This window comes from Pteropus vampyrus, unplaced genomic scaffold (assembly GCF_000151845.1).
Source record: "Pteropus vampyrus isolate Shadow unplaced genomic scaffold, Pvam_2.0 Scaffold216, whole genome shotgun sequence".
In the NCBI taxonomy this organism is placed as follows: domain Eukaryota; kingdom Metazoa; phylum Chordata; class Mammalia; order Chiroptera; family Pteropodidae; genus Pteropus; species Pteropus vampyrus.
Window position 1 is genome coordinate 781,680 of NW_011888997.1, and position 26,497 is coordinate 808,176.

General features: G+C 33.5%; 1 protein-coding gene and 1 pseudogene across 5 annotated transcripts in view; both read right to left on the reverse strand.

Annotated features, from left to right (window-relative positions):
• AEBP2 (AE binding protein 2) overlaps positions 1-26,497 on the reverse strand; it is a 73,162-nt gene that overhangs the window by 5,304 nt on the left and 41,361 nt on the right. For 2 of the 5 annotated variants that reach the window (XM_011372928.2, XM_011372930.2), the window contains 4 exons: positions 21,747-21,814; positions 19,736-19,849; positions 17,107-17,133; positions 13,898-16,565 (listed from right to left, as the gene is read on the reverse strand). In XM_011372928.2, coding sequence (XP_011371230.1) covers positions 16,520-16,565; positions 17,107-17,133; positions 19,736-19,849; positions 21,747-21,814 — 255 coding nt within the window. In that variant the 3' untranslated portion in view covers positions 13,898-16,519. Of the gene's footprint in view, positions 1-4,372; positions 6,630-13,897; positions 16,566-17,106; positions 17,134-19,735; positions 19,850-21,746; positions 21,815-26,497 lie in introns of those variants that run through there. The other 3 variants (XM_023538252.1, XM_023538253.1, XM_011372929.2) reach the window with 2 other exon arrangements.
• LOC111747265 lies at positions 8,866-8,987 on the reverse strand (annotated as a pseudogene).

The window sequence follows — 26,497 nt, forward strand, 5'->3', positions numbered from 1 at the left end:
GACATTATCTGCAACATGTAAAAAAATTAATAGTCTTACATAGATGAATAATAAGAAATGTAACTGACAATATGTATAAGAATATACCCAGACTTTATTATAATAAAATAAATGTAAATGAAAACAATGAACTGTACTTTATACTTATCGATTTTTTTTATTTTAATGATAGTATTCAGGGATGGAAGGGCACTTAAAAACTGCCACATACCATTTGGAGAATGCAAATAACAAAAGACACTCAAAGTTTTCCGTTTAATGATGTTTATGAAAGCATTGTTTACACCGGTGAGACACTGGAAACTAAAATACTCAACAGATGATCAGTTAACTAAAGTATGGCACACACAAAGGTATGTTAATTACATCAGCACTAGGGGTTCAATGATGTAAAGATGTTTAGCACATACATGTTACATTATTAACCCAATCTGGAAAAAAATCTCTGTGCAGATAGAAGAAAATATCTTCATACATTGATATTTAATATATTAGTGATTTTTAAAAACATAATTGGGTTATAATCGTTTTAATTATTTTTGTATTTTCTAAATTCTCTATTTTGAATACATATTACTTTCATATTTGGAAATGTTTCAATGAAATTATTTAACACTTTTGAAAAATGTACTTTATGGACAAAGAATTACTCTAACTTTTTTTTTCCTTTTGCCAAGGGGCTCAAGTAAAAAGAAATGCAAACTGGTGCTGCTAAAAATGAAGTCACCATTTTTCCTTTTATGTTATCCAGCTATCAAATAAAAAATTAATTATTGGAGCGCTATTGTTTCTTCTGAAATTTCTACCTGTTTTCTCCAAAAAAAAAAAAAAAGCCTACACAACTTAAATTCAGATTCTATAGATATTTCCTCTTTAAAAATTAGATAATCCTATACACCAAAAAGGAAAGCTTCCTTCAGACATGCTATACAAGTATACAAGCTCCTCTAGGACTGATCAGTCTGGCTGGATCTTGTCACTGAAATGATAATTGATTTAGGACTGATATAATCTATTCAATATTCTGCACATATATGACTGGGAACAATTTAGAGGTTTCTTTACAAATTTTCCAAATACTATCCTAAGTTTTCTCTTTACTTCTATCTGGCTATACCTAGGTGAAAACAAATTTCTACTCCTAATCGTGGACAAGGGAACATTTCTCAGTCAGCTGTATAGCACCTAGTAAAAACCTGGTTCAGGTATTTCTCATGAGACGAAGTGAAAATTTATGATCACAAAAGCAAAGCAGTTTGCACAAACTATGGCTGTGTATAAAAGTTATTGTTGTTTAAATCAAGTAGGCAAATCAAATTTGTCAGAAACTTTAGCCTTTCCAAAGCAGTTGCACTCCAGTGCTGTTTTCACAAGTACATTATCTCTGTTCTTTATCACTAATGCCCCATAATGGTTCTAAGAAGATTTATAAATTTTAATACAAAGACAAAGTCTAACATCAAAGGCCTGATAATGACATCCTCTTTCATTCACTTAACAAACACTCTTTGAGCATTTCTTATGGGCGATAGATCTGAGTCAAGAGAAAGATTATTTGTAGTTAAAGGATTTTTTCCTGCTACCTTCTAAATATTCTATAAACTCACTATACCTATAGATATACTCTATGCCTTGCCCTGGTCTTAGACTGAGTTTTTTCTACGAATATGGGTAGCTCAACATTTATAATGAAAAGTGAGCACGTCGATTTAGAGAATGCTTCCCTACAAATCACTTTAGGAGCTACTTAAAGGAAAAAAGAAATACCTGTACCTGAGACTATGAAATTCTCAAAAGAGTGAAGATCAAATTGTAATAACTGAGTTTTAAATAACTCTAATCATATCTTATTATAAATAGACTTTAGTGACAATACACACCACTGTGGTTCAATACTGCAACATTCTTATTATTAACAGCAAGACTTTACACCCTTTAGAATTATTCACATACAAAACAATTATTAAATATCCCATACTTTAAGCAAAATATGCAGAATTATAACCTCTACTTTCTTTCATGTTGTATTTGCATTAAGGGTGAAAAATTGCTTCTTAAAAAGTTATTTTTAGAAAACCTTTTATATTCATTCAATAACGATTTATTGATGATCTTAAAATATAAAACATTATGGTAGAGACTGAAAAACTTAGACAAACATAACACGGGACACAAAAGTCAGTTATAACTGAAAAGTATTTATAATTTGGCCTCTTGATTTTGGCGACAATTTGGTGACTGTGTCACTGAAGAACGTTCTGGATCAGTGGATGCCCAACGTGAACAATGCTCACAGATGATCATTGCACTGGAAGAAAACTTCCATTCTTTCCCTTTCTAGCCGTTTCCTGCTTCTTCCATTATTTACTATAGTCCAGGTTTTCAGGTTTATAAAAATGGATCATGAACCCATCATTACAAACATAAGGAAGCAAATACCTGGATGGTTAACTGACTTGGCCTAAAGTCACAAAGCTGCTTAGAATTAGCAATTACAACTACCTTCCGGCTCACTCCTCATCGTTTGCACTTGGTCCAAGCTTACTGTCTTGATCTCCACTACTCTTACGATCATTCTGATTCCAAAATACACATAGGGATTAATGACACACCGTAGCCCCTCAGTTACTCGACTCCCCTACATCCAAGATCATAGCCTCCCTCTCACCTCAATCACTGACTCTTGTGGTCCTATGTTGGATCTTTGCAGTAGCAATTAATTTATCATGAGCAAAATCTTAATTTCAATCATTCTACTCTGACCAAACTCCTGCCTTTCCATTTCACTTCTTGTAACAGTAAGTCTAACAATTCTTCAACCCTACCAGGACCTACTGATTTTTCATTCCTTACCCCAATTAGATTCTGGAGACCAAATATTTTCCCCAGGACGCTCTCCCTCCATTCTGCTACCTAATAAAATCTGAGTTCCAGTTAAATCCAATCCTCCACCAGCTCCACACATGCACCCACACAGCTCCCCGTGGCTGGGGAGAATATACACAATCACTTTAAATTTATGATGAAAAACTTCATGTTATTTCAGTGCTGTCTAGTATTTTATTACATTTACTTATTCCATTCACTCTCCCAGACAATTTTCAAACCTTTTCCTCTCCCTTGAAGAAAGAAGACTGGAATACATCCTACTGCCTACTTACTTCTGGCACTTAGATGTCTAATAGGCATCTCAAATTTAGCCCAACTTGATTTCTCCACCAAATGTCATTCGTGTGAACTCTTCCCCAAACTAGTAAGACGTTCTACCTTTTATTCAGTTGCTCAAATAGCCAGGCAATCTTATCTGGCCCCTAGACACACAAACGCACACACATCTAATACCTCTTTTTGCCAACTCCACTGTTACTACCTCAGTTCGAGCCACAAGCCACCATGTCTTTCAACTCCTACAAAACCCCCAACTGCTTTCTCTGCTTCCACTCTTATGTGGACAATATATTCTGTTCCCCAAAAAGCAACAATAACCTTTTCCAAATAAGTCCTATCCATTCCTTCACCTGTTCATAACCCTCCAATGATTCTGATCATATTTAGAATAAAACCCCAATTGCTTTCCAGGGGCCTAGGAGGCCCTATATTAGCAGTTAGCAAATTACTGCCAACATGCAAACTTTGGTCCACTGCCTGTTTTGTAAAAAAGTTTTCTGGAACACTGTCATGCCATTTGTCTACCTAACATCTCTGGTTACTTTCTCACCACAATGGCAGAGATTAAGTAGTTGTGACATAGACCTTAAAGCCACGCCCCCTCTGCAAAAAAACAAAAACAAAAAAACAAAAAAAACCCCCCTACTTTCTACAGAACAATGTTTGCCAGTTCTGTCCTTCATGATGTGCCTCAAGTCTCCCTCACTGTGTTCCTGCCACACTGGCTGACCTTCTATCCACGCAGCAGGCCAAGCCTACTCCCTCCTCAGGGGGCTTGTACGTACACCATCTGCCCTCAACATGCTTTTCCCACATATTCCCATGCCTGCTCCCTCATGTTGGTCAGGTCTCTCTCTGCTCAAACATAACCACCCCAAAGAGAATTTCCCTGACTGCGCTGACTAAACTAGCACCCAGCTTTCTCTAGCTCTTCATTCTGCTTTATTTTTCTTCATGGCCCTCAACACTAACTTTGTATTTTTGTTTATTGTCTTATTCCTTACCTCCCCACTAGAAGGGAAGTTCCATGAGGACAGGGCCTTTTGTTTTACTCATTCCTGTATCCCCAGACCAATAAGTAGAATTAACAAATTTTCTCAATCCTCATTTGATCTCTCCCTTTTTGCTCATTTGATCTTTTTTCTTCAAGTTCCTCTTTTTTGAGTAGGGTGAAGTAGAGAGAAAACAAAACTTAAAAATCATAAAAACAGAAATATTGTATTTTATTCTTGTCTGAGAACACTGAATATATGAATTATGTAACATACAGTCTGAAAATACATCCTTGATCCTTGCATATGCTTAACTCTCATTTACAAAGTTAAGAGCAATAGAAGGATCAATAGCAGATTACTATTTAATGGTTTTAACTTTTTGGTTTCTGGTCTGGGATACAAGGAGCTTGAAAGTCGTCACTCAAGAGTCCTAACAACTAGAAAGCTGATTTGTAAATCAACAGTTTTTCTTAGATCCATCAGAAAATTGAGGTCACCGGGCAAATCACTGCCCCAAAAACGAGAGAGACAGACAGGCAGATACCAAGGATCACAACTTACTGGAGCAGAAACCACCATGGGAACCAGGACTGGGGAAGGAAAACTGTTATTGGTGAATTGCTGGAGGCTCAGTGTGGACAAACCTGAGAAAAACTCCAAGGCAACATGCTCTAGCCTCACCCCCCACTTTTGTGAGTTTCATCCCCAGGAGTCCTCCCAGGTTCTCACAGTGAAGACAGGGAAAAGTCCACTCCTGCTTTTGGCAGGAAGAGGGGAAAGAAGCCATTTTGAAAGACACCCAAAGCATTCTGCGATTCTTAACAAGGCTAGCTCTCTAAGGAAACTATTTCACCAGAGCCTGACCCTACTGGAGTTTTTTCAGGGCCCAAATGACCTGAGAGAAGTCTTCCAGGTGTGAGAAGGGAAATATCCAACTACATCCTCCTCCAGCAATCCTGCCTCACCTAAGAAAGAAACTGAGAGGCACTTGAGAATGTCACAGCCCAGGGGCACAGGGAAGCTTCTCCTCCCTTCACACCTCAGCACCATATCACTAAACGCCTACTTACCACAGTTCTTTTTACCATGTCCTATTTTCAACAATTGTTACATAGATACTAAAATGCAAAAACACATTATAAAGAGACAAGAGCAAGCACAAGAACCAGACTCAGATACAGCAGGCACGCTGGAATTATCAGGCTGAGAATTTAAAATAATTAAGATCGATATGCTAAGATAATAAGTATTAACATGTTGATGGAAAAAGTAGACATTTGAGAACAGATGGGTAATGTAAGCAGACAGATGGAAATTAAAGGAATCAAAAAGAAATGCTAGAAATCAAAAACACCAGAACAGAAATAATGAAGAATGACTTTGATGTCTCTATTAGTAGACAGGACACAGGTGAGCTTAGGGATATAACAATAGAAACTTTCAAAACTAAAAAGCAAAGAGTAAAAAAGGCAAATGGAAGGAAGGGAGGGAGGGAGGTAACAGGGTGCTGGGGAGCAGAGACAGAGACAGAGAGAAAGAAAGAAAGGAAGGAAAGGAAGGAGGGAGGGAGGGAATATCCAAGAACTGTGCGACAACTACAAAGGTACAGCATACGTGTAATGGGAATACCAGAAGAGAGGAAAGGAACAAAACAAATATTTGAAGCAATAAAGACAGAATTTCCCAAAATTAATGTTAGATAGCAAACCACAGATAAAGCTCAGAGAACAAGGATAAATGCCCCCCAAATCTACACTTCATCATATATTCAAACTGCAGAAAAATCCAAGATAAAGAAAAAATCTTGAAAGAAGCCAGAGGGGAAAAATGCTTTATCTATAGAGCAAAGATAAAAATAACATCAGAGATCTCAGAAACCACACAAAGTGAAATATTCAAAGTGTTGAAAAAAACCCAACCTAGAATTCTGTATTCTGTGAAGTAATCATTCAAAAGTAAAGGAGAAATGAAGGCTTTCTCAAATAAAAACTGAGGGAACTTGTTGCCAGTAGAGAAATACTAAGAAAAGTTCAGAGAAGAGGAAACGATATAGGTCAGAAATTCAGATCTACATAAAGAAAGGAAGAGCATTAGAGAAGGAATAAGCGAAGATAGATAAGATACTTCCAATGGTATTGTACCATATTTATCTTGCTATATGTCACATATTAAAATTTTCAATCGCTAGGCAATCAGTTGCACTAAGCGGAAATAGTTTGGAAGTAGGCAAGGAGAAAGATGAGTAAAACTTGGTTAAGATTTTCTTGATACTAATGTAAAATTTTTTCTTTCAGCAATGTTTATTCTTTTAACACAAGGTACAAAATACATTCAAATAATTAACCACTTATCAAAAAGTCGCAGTAGTAAGGTCTCTGGGTTTAGAAACAGACAGAACTGGTTCAAACTCCAGGCTCAGCAACTTGCTGGCTGTATAGTCTTGGGAAAGTCACCTGAGCAACTCATCTGTAAAACAAAAATAGCAAAACCCATATTTCACATGTCAACTGTAAAAATTAAGTGTAAAGCATGTACAAATTCACGAGTCCTCTATCCAGCTAATTCTAAATGCTTAATTACTGAGTTTTAAACACCTTGAATTTTGCAACCTCCTTTTCACACTTGCGCCATAAATTAGCTTAGACCTAACAAGTTTATGGCCAATCTATAGTAAATTTATAAATTTCAAAGCATGTATTTTGTGGACATAATCCCAGTTGTATTACTTTAAAATTTTTCCTTATATTTTTTAAAACAATATTATCTTGCTTCATTTCATGACAGCAGGAAACCTTTTCAATCAAAAGGGGAAAAAAAAGAGACCGAACCAGTTTGATATTTTCTCCAAGGGGAGAATAAAATAATCCTAGGAAGTACCTTCTGGCAGTACTTCAATCTCTAATCTTCATAATACGGTGTCCAAGGCCGACCTGCTGGCCCTTATTCCAGCCACAGGGAATGACTACTACACACAGATTTGTTGCTCACTGATTCATTTATTTCCCCCTTCCCCTTTTTTTCTAACAAAGATAAAATTTCAATTATTTGATATTTACTAAATCTGCTTTGACTATCTATCTCATGTTCAAGTTTCCTTATAAACTATAAATATCGACTAACTTTTTTACTATATATTGGTCTCTATTTCAGGAAATATGCCCTATGTTGCTAAGGTCCTAAGCGACTTGTACAATGTCGCAAAATAAGCCATAATGCTGGAGGAAAAAAAAAAATCTTAGTTCAGCCCCATGTTAATGAGGCAGTTTTTCTCTATTTGGAAACAAATCTAGGCAGGATTTGCCTGCCAGTTTGAATATTACATACCATAAAGACAAGACCATTTTTTTAAGTGCTTTAAGGACAGTTTTTGTTATTTTACCTCTCACAAAGGTAAAATGGGTAATGTATTGTACTCTGCATTACTCTAGTACTTTTTTACACCCATTTTGAAAGAAAACATGTAATGGTACAATCGGAGCAATGTGTAACTAAAAGGGACACTTGGTCTAGCCCCCTATTTATTTAATAGGCAATGTTTGATTAAGAACTATAAGAAAAAATATATATTAATTTCCCCAGTAATAAATTCTAATATTTGCAAATCTTGGAAAATTACTTTTCAGTAAAACTTAAACTTTGAAAATTATGATTTTTTTCCTTTTCTTAATTTCCCCTCTGGAGAGCAAGGCAGAGCAGCAACCTGGACTATCTTCCCATTGTCACTCCACCAGGCCCAGCTTCTCGTCTACTACTAGGCAGTGACCAAAACAAATCTGAGCATCAGTTTCCTTCCTAAACCTTTTATTGTTCCCCCATCAACCTTTCACATAAAGCCCAAATTGTGACACATGGAAATAAGGCCCTCAAAAGAGGATCCTCCCAACCTCTTCGGACTTACCTCTCACTGCTTTGGGCCTCCACTTGACCTAGACACCAGGTTGTTCTACAATATGGCACATGGAGATCCCTCTATCTTAAACTATTCCATCTTCCCCTCCACTCTCTAGCACTAAACCCCACGTAATCTTTAAAAGGTTATTCTGAGTTGTCTTCCAAGGCGAGCCTGCCCTGATGCTCTAGGACTGGCCAAATGTTCCCTGCTTCAATACTCTGGGTGTTATCTCTGATTCAGCAATTCACATTATACAGAAATTATTAATGTCACTATAATCTTCTCCCTACTTTCAAGTCTAGAAAGTATAAACAGAACGCCTTATTCATTTTTATTCCAAATACTAAGTGCGTGCTAGGTACTAAATATTCACACAATTGTACTTTTTTTTTTTGCACATGCTATTCCCTCTGGCATTTGCCTTGTCCTACTACACCATTTGAAAGTCACTTCCCATGGGATATAATTCACAAATTCTCCAGATTTTGCCAAATGCTACCTATGTGATCTTGGAAACATTAATCTGTACCTGTTCTCTCCACCATAAAATGGGATATCAGTTTCAGAATTATTATGCGGATTAAGTGAGCTAATGTATCTGAGGCATTCAGAAGAGTCTGGCATTTAGCATTTGATAAATGTTCACTATTCCTGGTACTCCAAGTGGTTAAAGTTAATGCCTACCTATCCCACACTATTACTGTAAAGATTTAAGATTTTTTTGGGGGGTGGGGAGCGAGGCAACCCTTGTTTGACCTCATAGATTGCAAGGAACTTGTCATTTTACAATCCCTTACTTTTTACTTTTTATGCCTACAGCACTTGGTCTTCCTAAGTGGTCTCTCATCCAAGTACTAACCAGGCCCAACCCTGCTTAGCTTCTGAGATCAGATGAGATCGGGCTTGTTCAGGGTGGTGGCATGGCAGTAGAAAAGATGATTCTTTTAAACTGGTGTTTAGTATACAGGATATAAAGGATAAACAGTTGTTTATCTGTTCCTAAATATTTTAGCACAAGGAACTTGAACTATTGATCATTCTTTACCACTACTTGGCAGTTGAAAAACCTATGGAAAAGTATATTTCTACTAGGTCTTAGGTCAAATTCCTGCTGCTTGTTTAAAAGTGCCCAGAGTCCTCCTGCTCTTGCTCAAGCCCCAACTCACAAGGAAGTTTACAAACCCTTCACTGAAGGTGAAATAAAATCTTTATGAATGTGTAACAACTTAACTTAGATTTCAAAGTATGTAAACTGCATTCACATTCTTCTATTTTAAATCTTTCCCACTATAAATTCTTCTGATTCATGACACTTCCTCTTGGATGTCTAATAAACATCCAAAATATAAACCATTCAAAGTTTAATTCACTTCTCCCCAAACCTCCTCCACATTGCAAGCTTTCCATCACTGTTGGGATGACAGTTCCTTGCTTCTAGTTTATGCCAAAAAACCTGGTCATTCTTGACTCTCCCATCATATCTAAACTCTCAGCAAACCTACCTTCAAAGACTTAAGTTCCAACTTTTCACTACCATCTATTCTGTTTTGAGCTACTGGTTATTTTAATAGCCTTTTAACTGTTCTTCCTGCCTCTGCCTTTGCTCACTTAGTCAATTGTTCAGTCATCAGAATGATCCTTTAAAAACCTAATTCAGATGACTTTTTCCCTGCTCAAAACCCTCCAATGGCTTCCCATCTCCTCATGTGAAGTCCTGTCATATCAGTCAACCCCAACCCTACAACACATCAAGCATAATGAAATGTAAGCTCCAAGAAGCTGGAATTTTAAAAAACGTTGTGTTAAATGCAGCATCACCAATACCTGGGACCATAAGTCTAAGAACTTAACACACATTTGAATAAAGGATCTTGCCTCAAGGGCTTTTATGCTTCTCTGCCAGGAATCCTCTTTCCTCAGAAACCTACATGACTTCTCAGTCAGCTCCTTCATGGCTTTGCTCAAACATCACTTTTTATCGATAAGGCCTTACCTAACTACCTTTAGATGGCATCACAAATTCTCTACCTGTCCCTTCCATTTTTCCTTCACAGCATTCACACGATCCACCATATTTTACTCATTTGTATACTGCCCATCCACACACTTTTAAGATCCATAAGGTCAAGAATGTTTATTTTGTTCACTGCTCAATCTCCAGCATTTAGAGCAGTACCTTGCACTTTGCAGATGCTCTAAGATTTTGCATCCTATTATATTCTATTAATTTTTAGTCTGTTAACTTCACAACATTCCTAGTACAACGGCAGCAAATTTCTTTGCTAAGAGTATTTGTTCTAACATCTCCAGTAATACCTAAAAACTTCCATTCTTAGCCACAGTTACCTTAAAAATTGATATATATCAATTATGAAATTGTTTTTAAAATGTCTTAATACACTTAACGTTACCCAATCACATCTCAGAAGTCTTTTGTATTTTAGTCTTAAATAATAACCTGAAGTCATGAGTTCACATAACACAGCATCCCCAATACCTATGTAAAACACAAATAGCCAAAAAATACAGGAAAAAATATTCAGTATCATTAGATAAGAAAATGTAAATATTTATGGCATTTATTGATCTACTTCAAAATCATGCTGAAAGAAAACAAGCATAAGAGCACACACTGTATGATTTCATTTATATAAATTTTAGAAAAAGCAAACCAATCTACATTAAAAGAGATCAGTGATTGCCTGGGGCTGAAGGGGAGGCTGGACTGCTAACAAGCACGAGAAAACTCATGGGAGGTGATGGAAATGTTCTGTATCTTGTGGTGATTTCATGGTTATGTGGAGTCATCAGAACTCTTCTAATTGTACAGTTAAAATGAATTTAAAAATATTGAAAATAATAAGTTAAAATGAGATTTTTTTTTGTGACTACACATGGAGAACTTGTTATTATCCAAGAATAATCAGAAAAACCTACATTTCTTCCAATGACAAAAAAAGACCACAACTAGAGTGAGTTCGCAAAGGTCATAAAATGTAAAGATTAAGACTGTACCCTTCACGCCATGCTCATTCAAAACGACTATACATCTCACTGTAACCTTATAACAAATCTTACTGGGTAATAATACACCATTTTACAAATGAGATTGTAGGCACTTCCCCCAAACCCATCAGTTTTCAGCTGAACTGAGAACTAAACCCAGGGAATCATACTCTTAGCCCACTTTTTCACCTTAGATTGACTAAACTTTAAACTGAGAATTGGTACAGTGTAAGGAAAGAGCATTTACATCCAGTCAGTGAGAGTTTATCTTGGCACTTTTTAGGAAAACATTTTGGTAATACCAAAACTTATAATAGACACAATTCAAAACTCTTTTTAAGTCAGCTAATCATATCTTCCAGGAACCTACAGTATAAAAATCTCCAAGTGTTATTTTCAAGGATGCTGTTGTATTATATGACAGAAACTATGTAAAATCTCTCAATGTAGGCCAAAAGGGAATGGTTAAATAATTTATGGTACATTACACCTGGCCATAAAAAATAGGAGCTATATGAATTCTTGAGTAAAAGCCAAATCTTAGAACTAGATACATAATAACAATTTAATTAAGCACAAAATGTTTTTTTAAGATTCAACAAAACACTAATTTGGAAATCAAGGAAGTGTGGCCAGTTGACAGTGATGACTTTCACTTTTTTCCCTTTTCTATATTATTTTCTTGTTGTAGCAATTGTAATTTTAATAACAAATATTTTTTAAAATATTTATTTTTACTATCAGTTATAAAGACTTTTCAATATGCAAATGCATTTCTTCTAAGAGTTGGCCCAACGGGATCTCAAGAGTCCACATTAACTCTTTTTCTGAAAACTTACTGTTCTTAGTTGTGGTATTCTAACATTATTGATGTTCAAAGACAAAATTTAGAAAACTGCTATTTTGAATTACATTTTAGGAGGAAATTAGATATTTTGGATGATTCAGGGAAGAACATATAGAGAAGAAAAAAGATACAGAGAAACTTGAGCTCTTCTACCAAAAAAATGGCATTTATGACATTTATTGCAATCTTTTAAAGGTATTATGAAGGTATTAAAAAGATATCCAAGTATTAAGAAAACTAATTAGGCTCTCTTAATTTATGACATTCAAAGAGACAAACAGAATCTTCTAACCCAGTCTTCTGCAATGCTCAAATATTTATACTAAACTACTTGCACTACGTTCACCTATCAAAAGTAAATGCTCATATTTTATAATCTATTATTCCCTAAACAGTTCTCCCAAAACGGTATACTTTTCTAAAAGGAAAAAGCCCCAAAGCATATAATAATCTTATGTGAGACTTATCAGGCATTCAAATATAGATGAATTTCTGACATGATTTTAATAGGAACATATAAATTCTTGAATTTTCATAATAAATTTGTTAAAATTTGTAAAACCTAAGTTTTTTTTTACTAGAAGCATATAAATAGTGAAGAGGAGAAAAGGTGCTTTGGGGGACCAATGCTCTGAAAACAAGACAAAACAGTCAAAGAAAGAAATCAAATACTGGGTAATTCCTTCGAAGTAGTGTTATTACTTTAAAAGTTACTCATATCGTAAATATAACTGAGGTCTTATTTTAAAAAACAAGGCACTACTGAAAACGACTATTTTTAACAAAATTAAACCAAAAAACTGGTTTACATACTCATTACAACTGAGTATATAAAAATATAACATCAATAATCCTTTACACTGAAACTGTTTAGACAAATTTAGGGTTCATATGAAGAGTTATATAACATTATCATAGAGTATGGTTTAAGCCAGGTAGCTTCAACCCCACTAGTTTTATGTAGTCATAACTCTCCAAAATACCTTACTGTAACAAGTACTCACCTATAATACTCATTCTACAAATATTTTAGAGACTATTTTGTGCTATGTATCATGCTAGGGATCGCCTATGGCAGAAACACTGGGAACAACTTTATAGCAGTATTACAATGCACATCTATTTCCTCTCACACTGAAAAGCAGTTTGGTAGATAAGAGTTTAAAGAATACTGATCTAGAAAATATGGGTTGAAATTCCTACTGTAACCACTTAAAAGTCCTTCTTACTTTTCAGAGTAATAAACCATGTGTGTTATATACCATGCAAACCTGATTCAGGAAATAAACTGGACTATGTAAATATTTTTAAAAATTTTTAAATTAAAAAAAAGAATGCAACATTACATGTTAAAGGATACTGAGGCTTGTGCCCATGAGAAATGACAAAAAATAAATAAATAACTGCAGACCTTATTTATATTAAAACTCTATGTTGGAACTGCAAAACATTTTCTACTGCATCACAGATTCTTTAAGAATTTACATACACACACACATACATACATACAATTCTTAAAGAATTATATAACTTCTTTTAAAGAATTTATCCTTTTAAAAATTACTTTCTACATTTTTCAGAATAGAAAAATATTTTTCATTGAAATCTCCCAAAATGTACCGCTTTGCTTAAAAAAAAAAAAAAAAAAAAAACTTTCAATGGCATGATTAACTCTCTTTTTTAAAAAAATTATGTCTTTCCTTGTAGGTCTGCAACCCTAGGCCTTGTTATACAGATACATGTAACAGGTTTTCATCTTGAGAGTCTACTTAAAACTAAGAATTTGTTTGCCTTTTAAAGAAATTTGCAGCAGTATTAAACACTTTTAAAAAAGCTCCCCCACAAACTGTTTTAAAGACTTCAACCACCTTTTCACACTTTTATATTTTACTCAAACATCTCTTGTTAACCATATATTTTAAAAAGAATTCAAACAGCAAACAATAAAAGATGATTTAAATAACTGTTGCAAATTCTATCCTTTAAGAGTACTTGAATATTTAAAACATTTTATTAAGGTGTGAAAGGAAAAAGTTTTACAAAGGTTTACTGACATGATTATCATTTGCTTTCAATGAGAATAAAACAAATCTTAAAATACCCATCAGAGTTGATTGTTCTTCATCTTAATTTCCTTTCAACTGAAATTCAGAAGTAACATGTGTCCACTTTAAGGAAGATTTATATATGAAAAATAAGTTTATTTAAAAAATAAACAACTTTAAATTTCACAATATTTTCCACTTCCAAGATAGAGCAAAATGTGCCTTGTGGTTTAAACATGATCTGATTTACAAAATCTCATTTGGTCCTATTTAGTAAAACAAAATACAAAAACACAAATGGTGAGGTATTAACTATTAAGAAATCCAATGTAAAAGTATATAAAAAAAAAAAAACAACAACCACCATTTGTTGTAAGAATCTAACATGGCAATATTTAAAGTATATTAAACAGCTTTCACTCAAATTTAATGTGCTGGCTTACCAAGAGCAACACTACCATACTAAAATATAAGTTGTGTTGTCCAGGTTTATTTTTCCAAAGATTTCATCAACTGTACCAGGGATTGGCAAATTTCTCCTTTAAAGGACTGAGAGTAAATATTTCAGGTTTGCAGGCCAAAATATCTCACTCACTCAATTCTGCCACTACAGGGTGAAAGCGGTCACAGACGACACCTAAATGAATGGGTATGCCTGTGGGCTGCAGTTTGACTGCTGCTGAACTAGACAACGGATTTTGAGTAAGAGACTAATTATATTTCAGGTACCATATCACAAATATGTCATATATGGGGGTTAGGGGGAACAATATAGATGGGTAGACATCACTTAATAAACATTATGTAAAGTTATACAACTCTTTTCACTTTAATTCCATATTCTTTTTGGCCTATTAACAGTATCGGACCAAAGTCAGATAAGCAGCAAAGCATGATGATTGATTGAGTACTCACAGGCTAATCAAGAACCATGAAATTTGGTTTTGACATCTAAATATTTCTACATAATGAAAAACTAATTTATTTGCTGTGCCCTTAAAGAAAATGTTTGATGATTATTTCAGATGCCGTTGCAAAATTTAATTGAATTGTTACAATTTTGAAGCTAAAGTGATTTGCTTTTTGTTTTATTAGAAAAAATACTCAGGCAAGGTCTACAATCATCGGTCAATTAAGAATGACTTACAAGAACATGAGGCAATAAAATAAAAAATACAGGTACAAACTATATATCTGAAAACATTTCTATTTGGCAATTTTATAACAAATCAAAATTTTAAAAGAACAAAGGAGATTGCAGATTACTTTGTAGATACAGAATAAAGCAAATGACGAAGTGCTTAAGCAAAAAACAAAAAGAAAACACACTGCTTTTTTTAAAAAATAAAATCACATTTGCTACAGATCATATGAATAATACCCTTATTAAACAACCATTCCAGAATGTCTTATAATAGCAGTGCTTTTATTTGCACTTCATTTTATATGACTCATTTCATGTATATAGCTCTTTTCCCCATTGTTAACGAATAAAGTCTCCCATAATTTTTATTATTTTTAAATTTTTTTAAAGTAAATGAGAAATGATTTATGTATCATGGAACCTTTCCCATTTTGAAACCAAAGGCTTAATTCTGTAATTTTGTCTATTCTTTCTTTAAAAAATTTAGTGTAAAAATTGCTGGTTTTCATATTACTGTAGTAAAGTGAAAACTCCTCAATCAGGAGTATTTTCTGCAGTTTGACTGCATATAAGCACATACTTTACAATATGTCCTTCCAACAGTAAGGAAATAATTGATTTCACAGTCACTGTCAGAAATGAGTGCCATAATTCTATTATGGGTATAGGTCCTCCCTCAAGACTTTCTGGAAGGATGTTCAATGTGTTTTGTTCTTAAAGATATTAACAGTAGTACATAGTCCCTTAAGTCTGCAAAAGACATTTATTGTTAAAGAAGGTGCTTTATTAACAATTCCTCTGGCAGCACTAGTGAATTACAATATCCTTCAATATTATTTCTACCCATAATATATACATTTAACTTTCATGCCTCTAGAAAAACATCTACAGTACATTTCATAATATAAAAATATATTACAAATCTGCTGAATTATTTACAAGCAATGTTCTATTATCTCTATGCAACATTTGTTTGATACATTACTAACAAGTTACGCATATTTCCATTTCTGTAAGATAAAAAAAATCCATATGGCTTCTTGCTTAACCAAGCAAGAAAGTGATTTTATTTTCCTTTTCAAAACCAACTTTGGTGCATAAAGGATTCAGTTTGAAGATACTTTGAGAAAAAAAATACAATTTTTCTTGCGTTAATAACTAAAAAACCAAATGCTTTCCTCAGAAAAAAAAATTTTAGAGGCTTATGCAGGTTAAAATAAAATATGACTATTCAAATATTTGAAATAGAGGTTTTTCAAAAACCGTTAACAGATTAGTTATATAGGTAAATATTAACATACTGTACTCCATGAGAAAACCCTAGTCCTGAAAAGGGAGCGACCAGACATACGGCAACACTCTTTAACAGAAATTTTCAGCCCTAATTCGAAAGACGAATTTTTAGTTGATTGCAAATGTCGTTCACTGTTTGCTTAAATACAAATTGAACACTTTTCTTATCAGAGTTCTGCAAAAGAACACAAATGGCAACCAATCACATCTATTTATCATAATTGAAAGATAAATTATCTTTTGATAATTTTCATTGTCTAAATATTTCCTAATATGACTTCAAATCAATAGACACTGTCAAGACGAATATCCTTACAGTGCTTTTGGTATTTGTAAGGGCACATGTTGTAATTGTTTTCTTTCCAATATAAGTTATTGTAATCACTAAAGGGGGGGAAAAAGCAGCTTAAAGCAGCAAGCATGCAAAAGCCTTTTAGAAGCTGTTCCACTAAGTTGCCAGAAGAGTGTTTGCTCAGTCTCCCACAGTACCATTCCATGAAAATGTGGATATACAGTAATATATTAATATATTCCACAGAAGAGCCTACTTCATTCACAGAATGTTTACACTAAGCATAAATATTATTCTAAATATTGGATTAAAAAAAAGGAAGGGGGTTGATTCTAATGTGCAACTTTTACTAAACCCATTGTCAGTGACTAAGACTGCAGGTGTCCCCGCTCGTTTGCTTTTTATGTATTTATTTATTTTTTACCTCTTCAACCTCTTCTGCGGCATTGTTCTAGAAAAAAGAGAAAAGGGAATATTCTTTTATTCAAATGAATCAAAAACACATTAAGTACTTCAAAAGGGACATTAAAAATATTTATGATATAGGAAAGGTGATGATTATTGATCATTAAAATTTACTTCCAAAGCATTCACACATAATAGATGCAAATTTAGTTATAAATACGGCTTTTTAATAAATTCTTTTTATGTAGCCTGCTAATGTATTTCTAAAGAAGAATCTCATGTCGAACACATGTGTTTTAACCAACTAGTACTTTAAAACTGGTGTTTAGATCTCGAATAAATATGTTCTTTTTAGTCTTGTTTTTAAGATAATATATTTTTGGAAGATTTGCCATGCTTTCATTTTGAGATGCACACGAACCACAAATTGTTTCTCCTAAAACAAGTTAGAATAATTGCTTTCCCCCGCTTTTATTTAATTTCACAAGTTTTCGCAATCAAAATCCAAAATATTAGTAAAATGTTACACCAAATACGGCAAATGTAGGGGGTTCTATTACTCTCTGTCACTTTAAGGTAGCCTAAATTCTAATTTCCAGAATAGCGGAAGCATGAAAGGTTATACTTAAAATTAAATATTAAGATGTGGGGAAGGGGGCGTACAGCTAAAGAAAATTAACTACACACCTACGTGTCTTAAGAACATCTTCAGTACCCAAGAATGACATCAAATATTGTAAAATTACACTGAGAACATGCAATGCAATTCCTATGCACTTTTGAACACCAGTTCTGAGCCTGAATGATTTTGTCACTTTCATTAAACTATCTTAATTGCTTCCTATACAGCACAAAAACAGAAAAAATAAGCTGCTTTTGTAGTGGGGAGGGAGGAGAGATGTAGATGGGGTAAAAGGGGTCAAGTATGTGGTGACAGCAAGAAATCTAACTATAGGAGGTGAACACACAGTATAAATATATATATGCCTTACTGTTCAATTGTACACCTGAAATTTATTGGATTTCGTTAACTAGTGTCACCATAAAAATAAATTAATTAAAAAATAAAATAAAATAATACGCTGCTTTTGTGAAAAAGGAAGACCCTGGGGGAGGGGAGGAATAGAATGCAGAGCAGAAACATGAAGTCAGTCTTACTCTTATAATTAAGATTCATGTCCCTTTGTCAACTCTCTGCCTAAGTAACAGCCATTTACAATTGGTTGTGACAGCAGGGTGGCTCTCCCAAAATATCATGCTTTTGTAGTGCTAATTACTCCCATTAAAGAGTAAACAAAAATAAACCCCAAATTAGGTACCTACCAGTAAGTAAAGAATATTCAATTATTTTTTAAATCGTAATTTTTCCATATTTTTGGTAGTGGATTCCCCTCAATCTTCTCCTTTAAAGTCGTATTTCACTGTTCTCTTTGCTCATTAATTTCATAACCTAGCTCATCCCACAAAAAACAAGGGTTTTATTGTACTTAGCACTTTGACCAAAAGATATATATGTTTTTAATTTTTGGACTAGGGAAAACTCTATAGAGTCTCAGTGTTTCCACATGGCAAGCACTCATTATGCTAGGATTTCATTCTCAGAAGATGGCTCAAATTATAGAATTCCTTTAACAGTGAATAACATTCTAAAAAAGTTGAGTCGTGGAATGAACAGAACCTTCAAAGTGTTTAATTGCTTCAAAATTTAGCACAGAACACAGTCTCTTCATGATAAATAAAATTTACATTTGGGATTATCAATTATTATAATATGTCATCGTATACTTATCTAACTTATTCCTTCCGTAAAATACATTTAAATTAAAATTTCTTTTAAAAAGTACAGAAAGTTTGTTCATTAAGAGTGCCTTTTAAGCATTTTTACCACTTTTTAAATCACTCTAGTGTTATGTCATTTGGATAGAGGCAGTATGGAGTTCAGTCACATCATACTATCTGGTAACCTTGGGCAAGCTATTTAACCTCTTGTCTCAGTTTTCCAATCTGTAAAACAGAGATAGCAACACCTACTTCACAGGGCTGCTGTGAGGATGAAGTATATGTAAAACACCTAGCAAAGTGACTCAGCACATAGTCAGAAATGTTGATCTCTTCTCCTTTACCCCCCATACCTTCATAAGCATAGCATTATTAAAACAAAGGTTGGATCAGAAAATTATTAGAAATGCGAACACTCTACGCTACCTCTTAAAAACAAACACAATAATATATAATCTGACCTTCTGAAAAGTTTTGGGGAAAGCCTAAGTTTAAAAAACTCAATCATGTATGGTATTTTGAGCACATGCAATACACTCACTCCCAGGTCCACAAAAGTCTGGTATTATAAAAAGAATTACATACTTAAACATAAGGCATTCTTTTCAGTACTATGTATATTAGAATTAATTTACTTAAGATAAATCTAAAATTAAACTGACACAAAAACTTTACCAAAATATAATCTTTCTGAATTCTGTATTTATAAATCTTTGTGACGTAATTGCCATATACAAAGCTCTAGAAAGCAAGATATGCTTGGGTACTGAATTCAGTACTTAAAATAAGTCCTAACCTTTTATCCAAAATTTAGGGAGATTTAAGATTTCAATGCAGAAAGTAAAACATCACATCAAGCATTAAATTACCTGTATATGTTTGGGTCCAAAAGCAAGGCAGTATCTTTGGGTAGCTTTGATAAATGAACTACTTTAGTTTTTAATTGATGTCGTTCACTTTCATTCACCCACACGTCAGGCAGACTATGAATTTAAAAACAAGCAAATAAAATAACATTAATTTTAAATTTACCCCTCAACAGCTTCACATTACCTAGTCTTTTCTGCCAGTCTGACAGGGCCACCTATGTTTACAAGCTTATCAGGAGCCAAGGGAACTCAGAATATTAGGTAGTGGGATGCTGAGTCCCAGCTAAGAATGGCAGGGTGAAAATTTAGGCACGAATTTGGAGATCCATTAAAAATTTCTGGTGACAAAGCCATATCAAACTTAGAAACACATATTAGAACACCCTCCCCTGTCATTTAGCTTACTTAGTGAAATTCACACTTGAGCCTGACTTGATGAAAATTAGACACCAAATTTTGAAGAAATAAGTAAAAACCTCACCAAGTTCCACTTCAAAAATATATATATGCATATATAACCAAAATTCTAAAATCAAAGAAACTTAATCCTACAAGGACATTCAAATAAAAGCATTTTAATATTTGGAGTGATCAATTTTCAAAGTACTAACTAAAAATACACAGACATTGGAATATATTTTTTAAAGAAACTATGTTTAGAACCTTAATATAAAACTAGGTCTTACAAATCAGTATGAAACAGGTAAACACTCATTAGGGAAAAGAGACGGGGTAGACAAAGAACACAAACCATCAATTCACCAAATAAATGAACAGTTTAAAAATGATCTGTAATCAAAGAATTGCAAAATGTAATAATTATAATAACCAAGTTGATAATAGAGAGAAATAAGCTCTCTAACGCAGTAGATGGGATTTAAAATGGGCACAAACTTTCAGGAAGACAACAGATTTTAATCTTTTTTTTTTTTTAAGAGAAAAATGAGTAACTTTAATGTTCAGTAAAAAACAACTTATTAAATAAATTTTACACTGCCGTTTCAAAACATTTTACAGTAGCGGATCCATAAAATCTGGAAAGGGAAGAGAGGTAAGTGGTAGAAAATATGTTCTACACTAATGAAGTCTGATATAAGATTTTTTTAAAAGAAAAAACCTAAATAATTTATTTCAATACGCTAAGGTGTCCTGTAAACTCCGAAAGCTACTTAAGTACTTTTAATTCACATCACATTCATTAACATCTTAAAATGGAGTTTAGGAAATAATACTGTAAAATATATATATATATGTATTTAATAAGGATAAATATTAACCACATATTAAGTTTTGAAAAATAAGTATACAAAGTGTGATTCCATTCATTTAAATTTATCCTATTCTTGAGGGGAGATGGAGAGGAATTTAAATCATTTCTTCAATTAAAATAACTTATTTTATAATAAATTTATTCTATTCTTTGTGCTTATCAATTTTATCCAAAATTTCTATGAAAGACCCTTATTACCTTTGGTAACAAGAAAAAAAAAAAGTCAGTAAGAGGATAAAAAGAAAATCAAAATTGATTCACTAAATTAAGGAGCATCTGGACCAGACGTACTCTAAAATGGGTATTAAAACTCAAAGAAAAATTTAACACTGCTGGAAAACTGGCCAACTGCTTTTTCTATAAAATATCATTAATTGTGTTGGGAAATGTTTAAAATTTTTTTAAATAAACTTTTCAAACAAAAGTACAACTAAGGTTGCTTGCTTACTACTTAAGGGTCATTAAAAATCCTAAAATAATCACATCCTATTAAAAATTGCTATGACAACTTTTATTAAAAACAATAAGAAGGCTAGCTTTAAAGCTTATAACCTTGAGGCAGGTACTACTGAAGGGGCTTTCAGAGATTACCTCTTTAATCCTAATAACCTCAAAATGTTTCATGGTTTAATTTCTGCAAGTCTTTTATGCCTAAATCCAATAACTTGACTGATTTTCGAGTGTAAGGTTTTAATAAAAGATTCTAGTCTATTAATTATACATAGTAATCCAAATACTTACATGTCTTCAGGCATCCAATGAAGCAAAAGTTTTATCTTTCCAGAATCTTCTTTTCTCTTAGCTATTACCTAGTAATGATAAGAAATCAAAAAAATGATTAGTAACACATTATTCTAATATATCATTAAAAAGCACTAATCAAGAATTTTTAGGCGTTCATACTCTGGACCAAATAATACCACCTTGTCTTGTTCTGCCCTGCTTTGTAGCAATTTCACCTTTGATCATATATTTTCACAAAAGAAACAGAGAAAAAAGGAACTGAAGGTGGTTTATATAGCCAAATACTAAAACCATGATATTTTTACTAAAGAATTGATATTTATTTTACTATCTACTAAGTCTGTAGCTTAGCTAAAATGCTAACCAAGAATCCATATTGGCTGGAATATTTTTAAAGAATAAAGAAACAGTAAAGAACAAACAGCGCTGGGAAGGAGAAAGTCTCTAATTTACAACTAAGGTATTTGTAATTTGCTTGGAGTTTTTTGGTTTGTTGGTTAGTTTGGTTTATTTAAATGAAAAATTAGCCAATTAGTGTTTAGGTTCAATTTTAGGGACTCTATCTAAGTTAAAGGATGGCTCAACAAGAACAAAAAGACCAATAGAATTTAAGAAAAACAATACACTTGTCATTCATTACCAGATTCTGAAAATTACGGTAATGTTTAAATAAAAACAAATCGAAATGGTATTTTACAACTCTTACAACTTCCGTATTAACAAAATTAGCACTTTACCAAGTTTAAGTTCCAAAGAGCAACACAAAATGTTATATGACATCCTCAAAACATATCAGAATTAAATAACAGCACCTTTAAAAAATAAAACATTTCCTATGCCCATTATTTAAAAACCTATAGTTAATTAAGTACCCTAATTCTAGACCTGGCAATGAGATTAATTAAAAAGCCCAAGGACAGATCCAAAGATGCTAAAACAAAATACTTCTACAAAGAAATAAAGATATAGAAACAATGCAAACCAACCAAGCGTAGCAAGTCAATTGTTAACTAGGAATCTGCTGACCTCTTCTGGAGAAGGCTCGAAAGAAAATGTTTCAATTAAGACGAATAGGCAAACTGTACAGCACAGTCCCTTCACTTACATATTTTCTCTGCAAACTGTTTATCAGTATGGCTGCTTCCTATAAAAGTTAATTTGATAGCTAGGAAACTTAAATTTGTAGTTAGTACTGACTACATTTTGACTACTAACGGAAGTGATTCTGTTAACACATACTGCCTCCATCAAACCTTCCCACACATGGAACTTTGGGGAACTTGCTTACCTACCTCCTTTCTATTGTGTCCAACAAAGACCTTTTCCCATTATAGATGTCTCTTCCTTCCACCTTCCTCAGGAAAAAGCTTTCTTCACTCCATCTTTGTGACTTCTCCTCAGTCAAGGCACCTCTACCTCCCCGAAATCACTTGTGGGTACAAATCTCTCTTATTCTTCAGTTTTTTAAATTTATGACAAACATAGGTTTCATGTTCTTAAATCCTCAGATGTTTTCTATAGCTAGAAAACTTATTTTTACTGTCATAGATGATTTCATTCAGTAAATTTTTAAATTTTCTACTACACTCCTAATACCATCACCATTACTTTTAGTTGTTTTTTCTTTTATCTCTACTCTCCTATGGTGACCCTAAGGACTTCATCACAAGGAGCTACTCTAATGAAAGCATGTGAAAGAAGGTTATTTTTTTAAAATACCACTTTATCATCATCACCACTATTCCCTAATATGTAGATACTTGCTCATTACTGGACCATTATCTCATCAGATTTATTGCCCTTTAAATCATTAAATGTTGATGGTCTCCAAACCTCAGTCCTTAAATTTCTTTTCTTTTCTATTTATACTTAGATCCTAGGTGATCTTATCCAGTCTGATACCTTTAAAAACCACTTATATGCTGCAAAGTTCCATATTTGAATCTGTAGCCACACCTCTCCTGAGCTCAAACTCTTTAGTATTATATCCATATGCCCATTTGCCTACGTGACAGGGGCACTAGATGATTCCACAGAATGTGTCGATATTACAGAAATACTCCCCCTCTCTCCTAATCTGATCACCACCACAACCTCTATTTTAAATGGCAACTCCATCCTTTTGGCCAGCTGCCCAGGCCAAAAACACTAGTGCCATCCTTTCCTCTCATTATCAAATCTGACATGTGATCCATCCATAATTCTTGTTCTTGTCAGTACTACTTTCAAAAGACATCCAGAATCTAACCTCTTTGGCATCTCCGCTCGAACCATTCCAGTCTTTTCTCTCATGGGATACTGAGAAGACTGATCTCCTTTGCCCAGCACCCTGACCTACAATCTGTTCTCACAACAAAGAAACCAAAGCGAGAACATTAAAATTTACATAAGGAAAGAGATCAGTGAATTCTCTAAGGTAGTGGGTAGAGGCAGAATGAACCACAAAACTATACAAACAGTAAAGTTTTGAATGGTGGGAATGTTCTGTATTTTAAGTGTGGGAGTGGTAACTTAATAGGAACATAGAACTATCAAAGCTCATAGAACTGTATACTTTACATGAGTGCAGTTTAACACACCTTGATAAAAATTATTTTAAAAAATCACGTCAGATCATGGCTACTCAAACTCCTTCGTTTCCCATCACACACAGAATAAAAGCCAAGGTATTAGTCCAACAAGGTTCTTCCTAGAACCTCTCTGACTTAAAACTCCTCTCTCCTCCTCACTCATTTCTTACAGCCACACTAACCTTCTCGCTGTTTTTCAAATTACTCAGCATATTCCCATTTCAGGAATTTGTGCTTGATTTTCCCTCTGGCTACAATGTTCATCCACCTCATAACTGAATGGCTCATACCCTCATTTCGTTTATGTTCTTACAATTTTACTAATTTATCTTATTTGTCATGTTTCTTCCACTAGAGTACAGGTTTATTATTTTGTTTTGTTTTAACCTGTTTTGTTCACTGCTGCATCGTGAGTACCCGGAACACAGTAAGTGCTCAATATTTAAGTGAACGAACAAATTAACCATAATGCTACACTCAAGGTCTGGTGACCACATCTTACTGACCTCTGAAAACAAAAGACAATTATACACCTACCAAATCAAAAACCTGTTATCAAACTTCAAAACGGGCCTTCCAACCATCACTGCTGAGCAAGATCCTGACCTTGCTGAATCCCAACAAAAATTCCCAGCAGATCCATCTTAACTTTCTCTTTAAACCCTCTAATTTCCTTCCAACCCTTTACTTCTTTTTATATTAACTATATTTCTTTCTTTAAGAGAGTCTAAGTATGGTACACCTTTCCTCAAACCGAAACTCACACCTCTCATGTTTTCCAATCTCAGAAAAGGTCCTTTGTGTATTAGTAATCTTTTACCTTCATGCCTTTAATTTTGAGAATCAAAATCAAAACTGGAAATTTTGAATTGGAAGTATACATAGAAAAGTAAAAAATACAAGAAATCCTCATTATTACAGGAGATGGAAAAAATACAGATTCAAATTAGTAGAGATACTGATTATATCAATATTAATCTTTCTTTCCTATTTAAATTCTTGTGCATGTTAACTGAAATATTTTTTAAAAAACTTAATTTTGTATTATTCTGTATTCCAACAACCAAAATTAAACAATCTCTTTTACAAGGGATGCAAATCACCAAGAGTCTGGTCTAAGTTTTACCTCTATGAAATTACCTTACGAAACTCTAATTTAAAGATGAATGGATAATAAATTGGCAAAGGGGCACGGAAAGAAAGAACTCTATATTAGCCCCTAGTTAAGCAAAATTAAACAATGTATTGCTTTTTCAAATTTGATACTTTTTTTCCTATGTTGAGTAACACATTCATTCAACGATTATACTGAGTGCCTACTATGTGTCAGGGACAATTCTAGACACCTGAGAGACATCACTGGAACAAAAGAGATAAAAACTCCCTCCCCACTTCACAAAGCTTTAATTTGACAGCCATTATTCTTTTTTTCTATTGAACACGAACTTTAGAGGTGTGTTTTGAGGGTAAGGGAGGAACATGCAGCACATAGGGACGTTAACTAAAAAGTAATCTAATGTTCCTAATTTTACAAATAAAAAAACCAGGTCAGAAAAGACACGTAGTTTACTAAGGTCAGAGCCTGATTTTCAAATGCCTAGTAGCCCAAATGCCAACACAATACTCCTAAATAGCTCAAATGAAAGGCTAAAAAATATTTAATTGATTCATAAAAATGTCAACTTATGAGAAATATTTGCTTTATAACCAACAATGCAAGTAATTTTTAAAATATTGATAAAGCAAAGTTTTATAATTTTTGTTAAAATGTATTTTCTTAGATTTTTGAGCAATTTAAAAATATGACTGTGAAAATCAAAATACATGTTCTTACAAATCTATAGATAATTTGGGGAAAAAATAAAATACTTACAGTACTATGAAAAACAACACTGTGTCCCTTCCCTAAACTTTCTATATGAGCTGAGAGGTTAAAGCATATGGCTCGATGTCTTATCGCATCCAGTGTTTGTGCATCAAAGAAATCATGTGGTCGTGCTAAAAAACAAAGAGATAAAGAATATTTAGATAAATATAGCCAAAGAATCTGTTTTCCACAAAAATATATAATAAGTAAGAAAGATTGAAACAATTCACAAGTATTAACGTAGTGTTTAAATGCAAGAGTTTTGTTTTCAAAACATGAAGGCTAGCTGACAAGATTAAAGATGTACACAG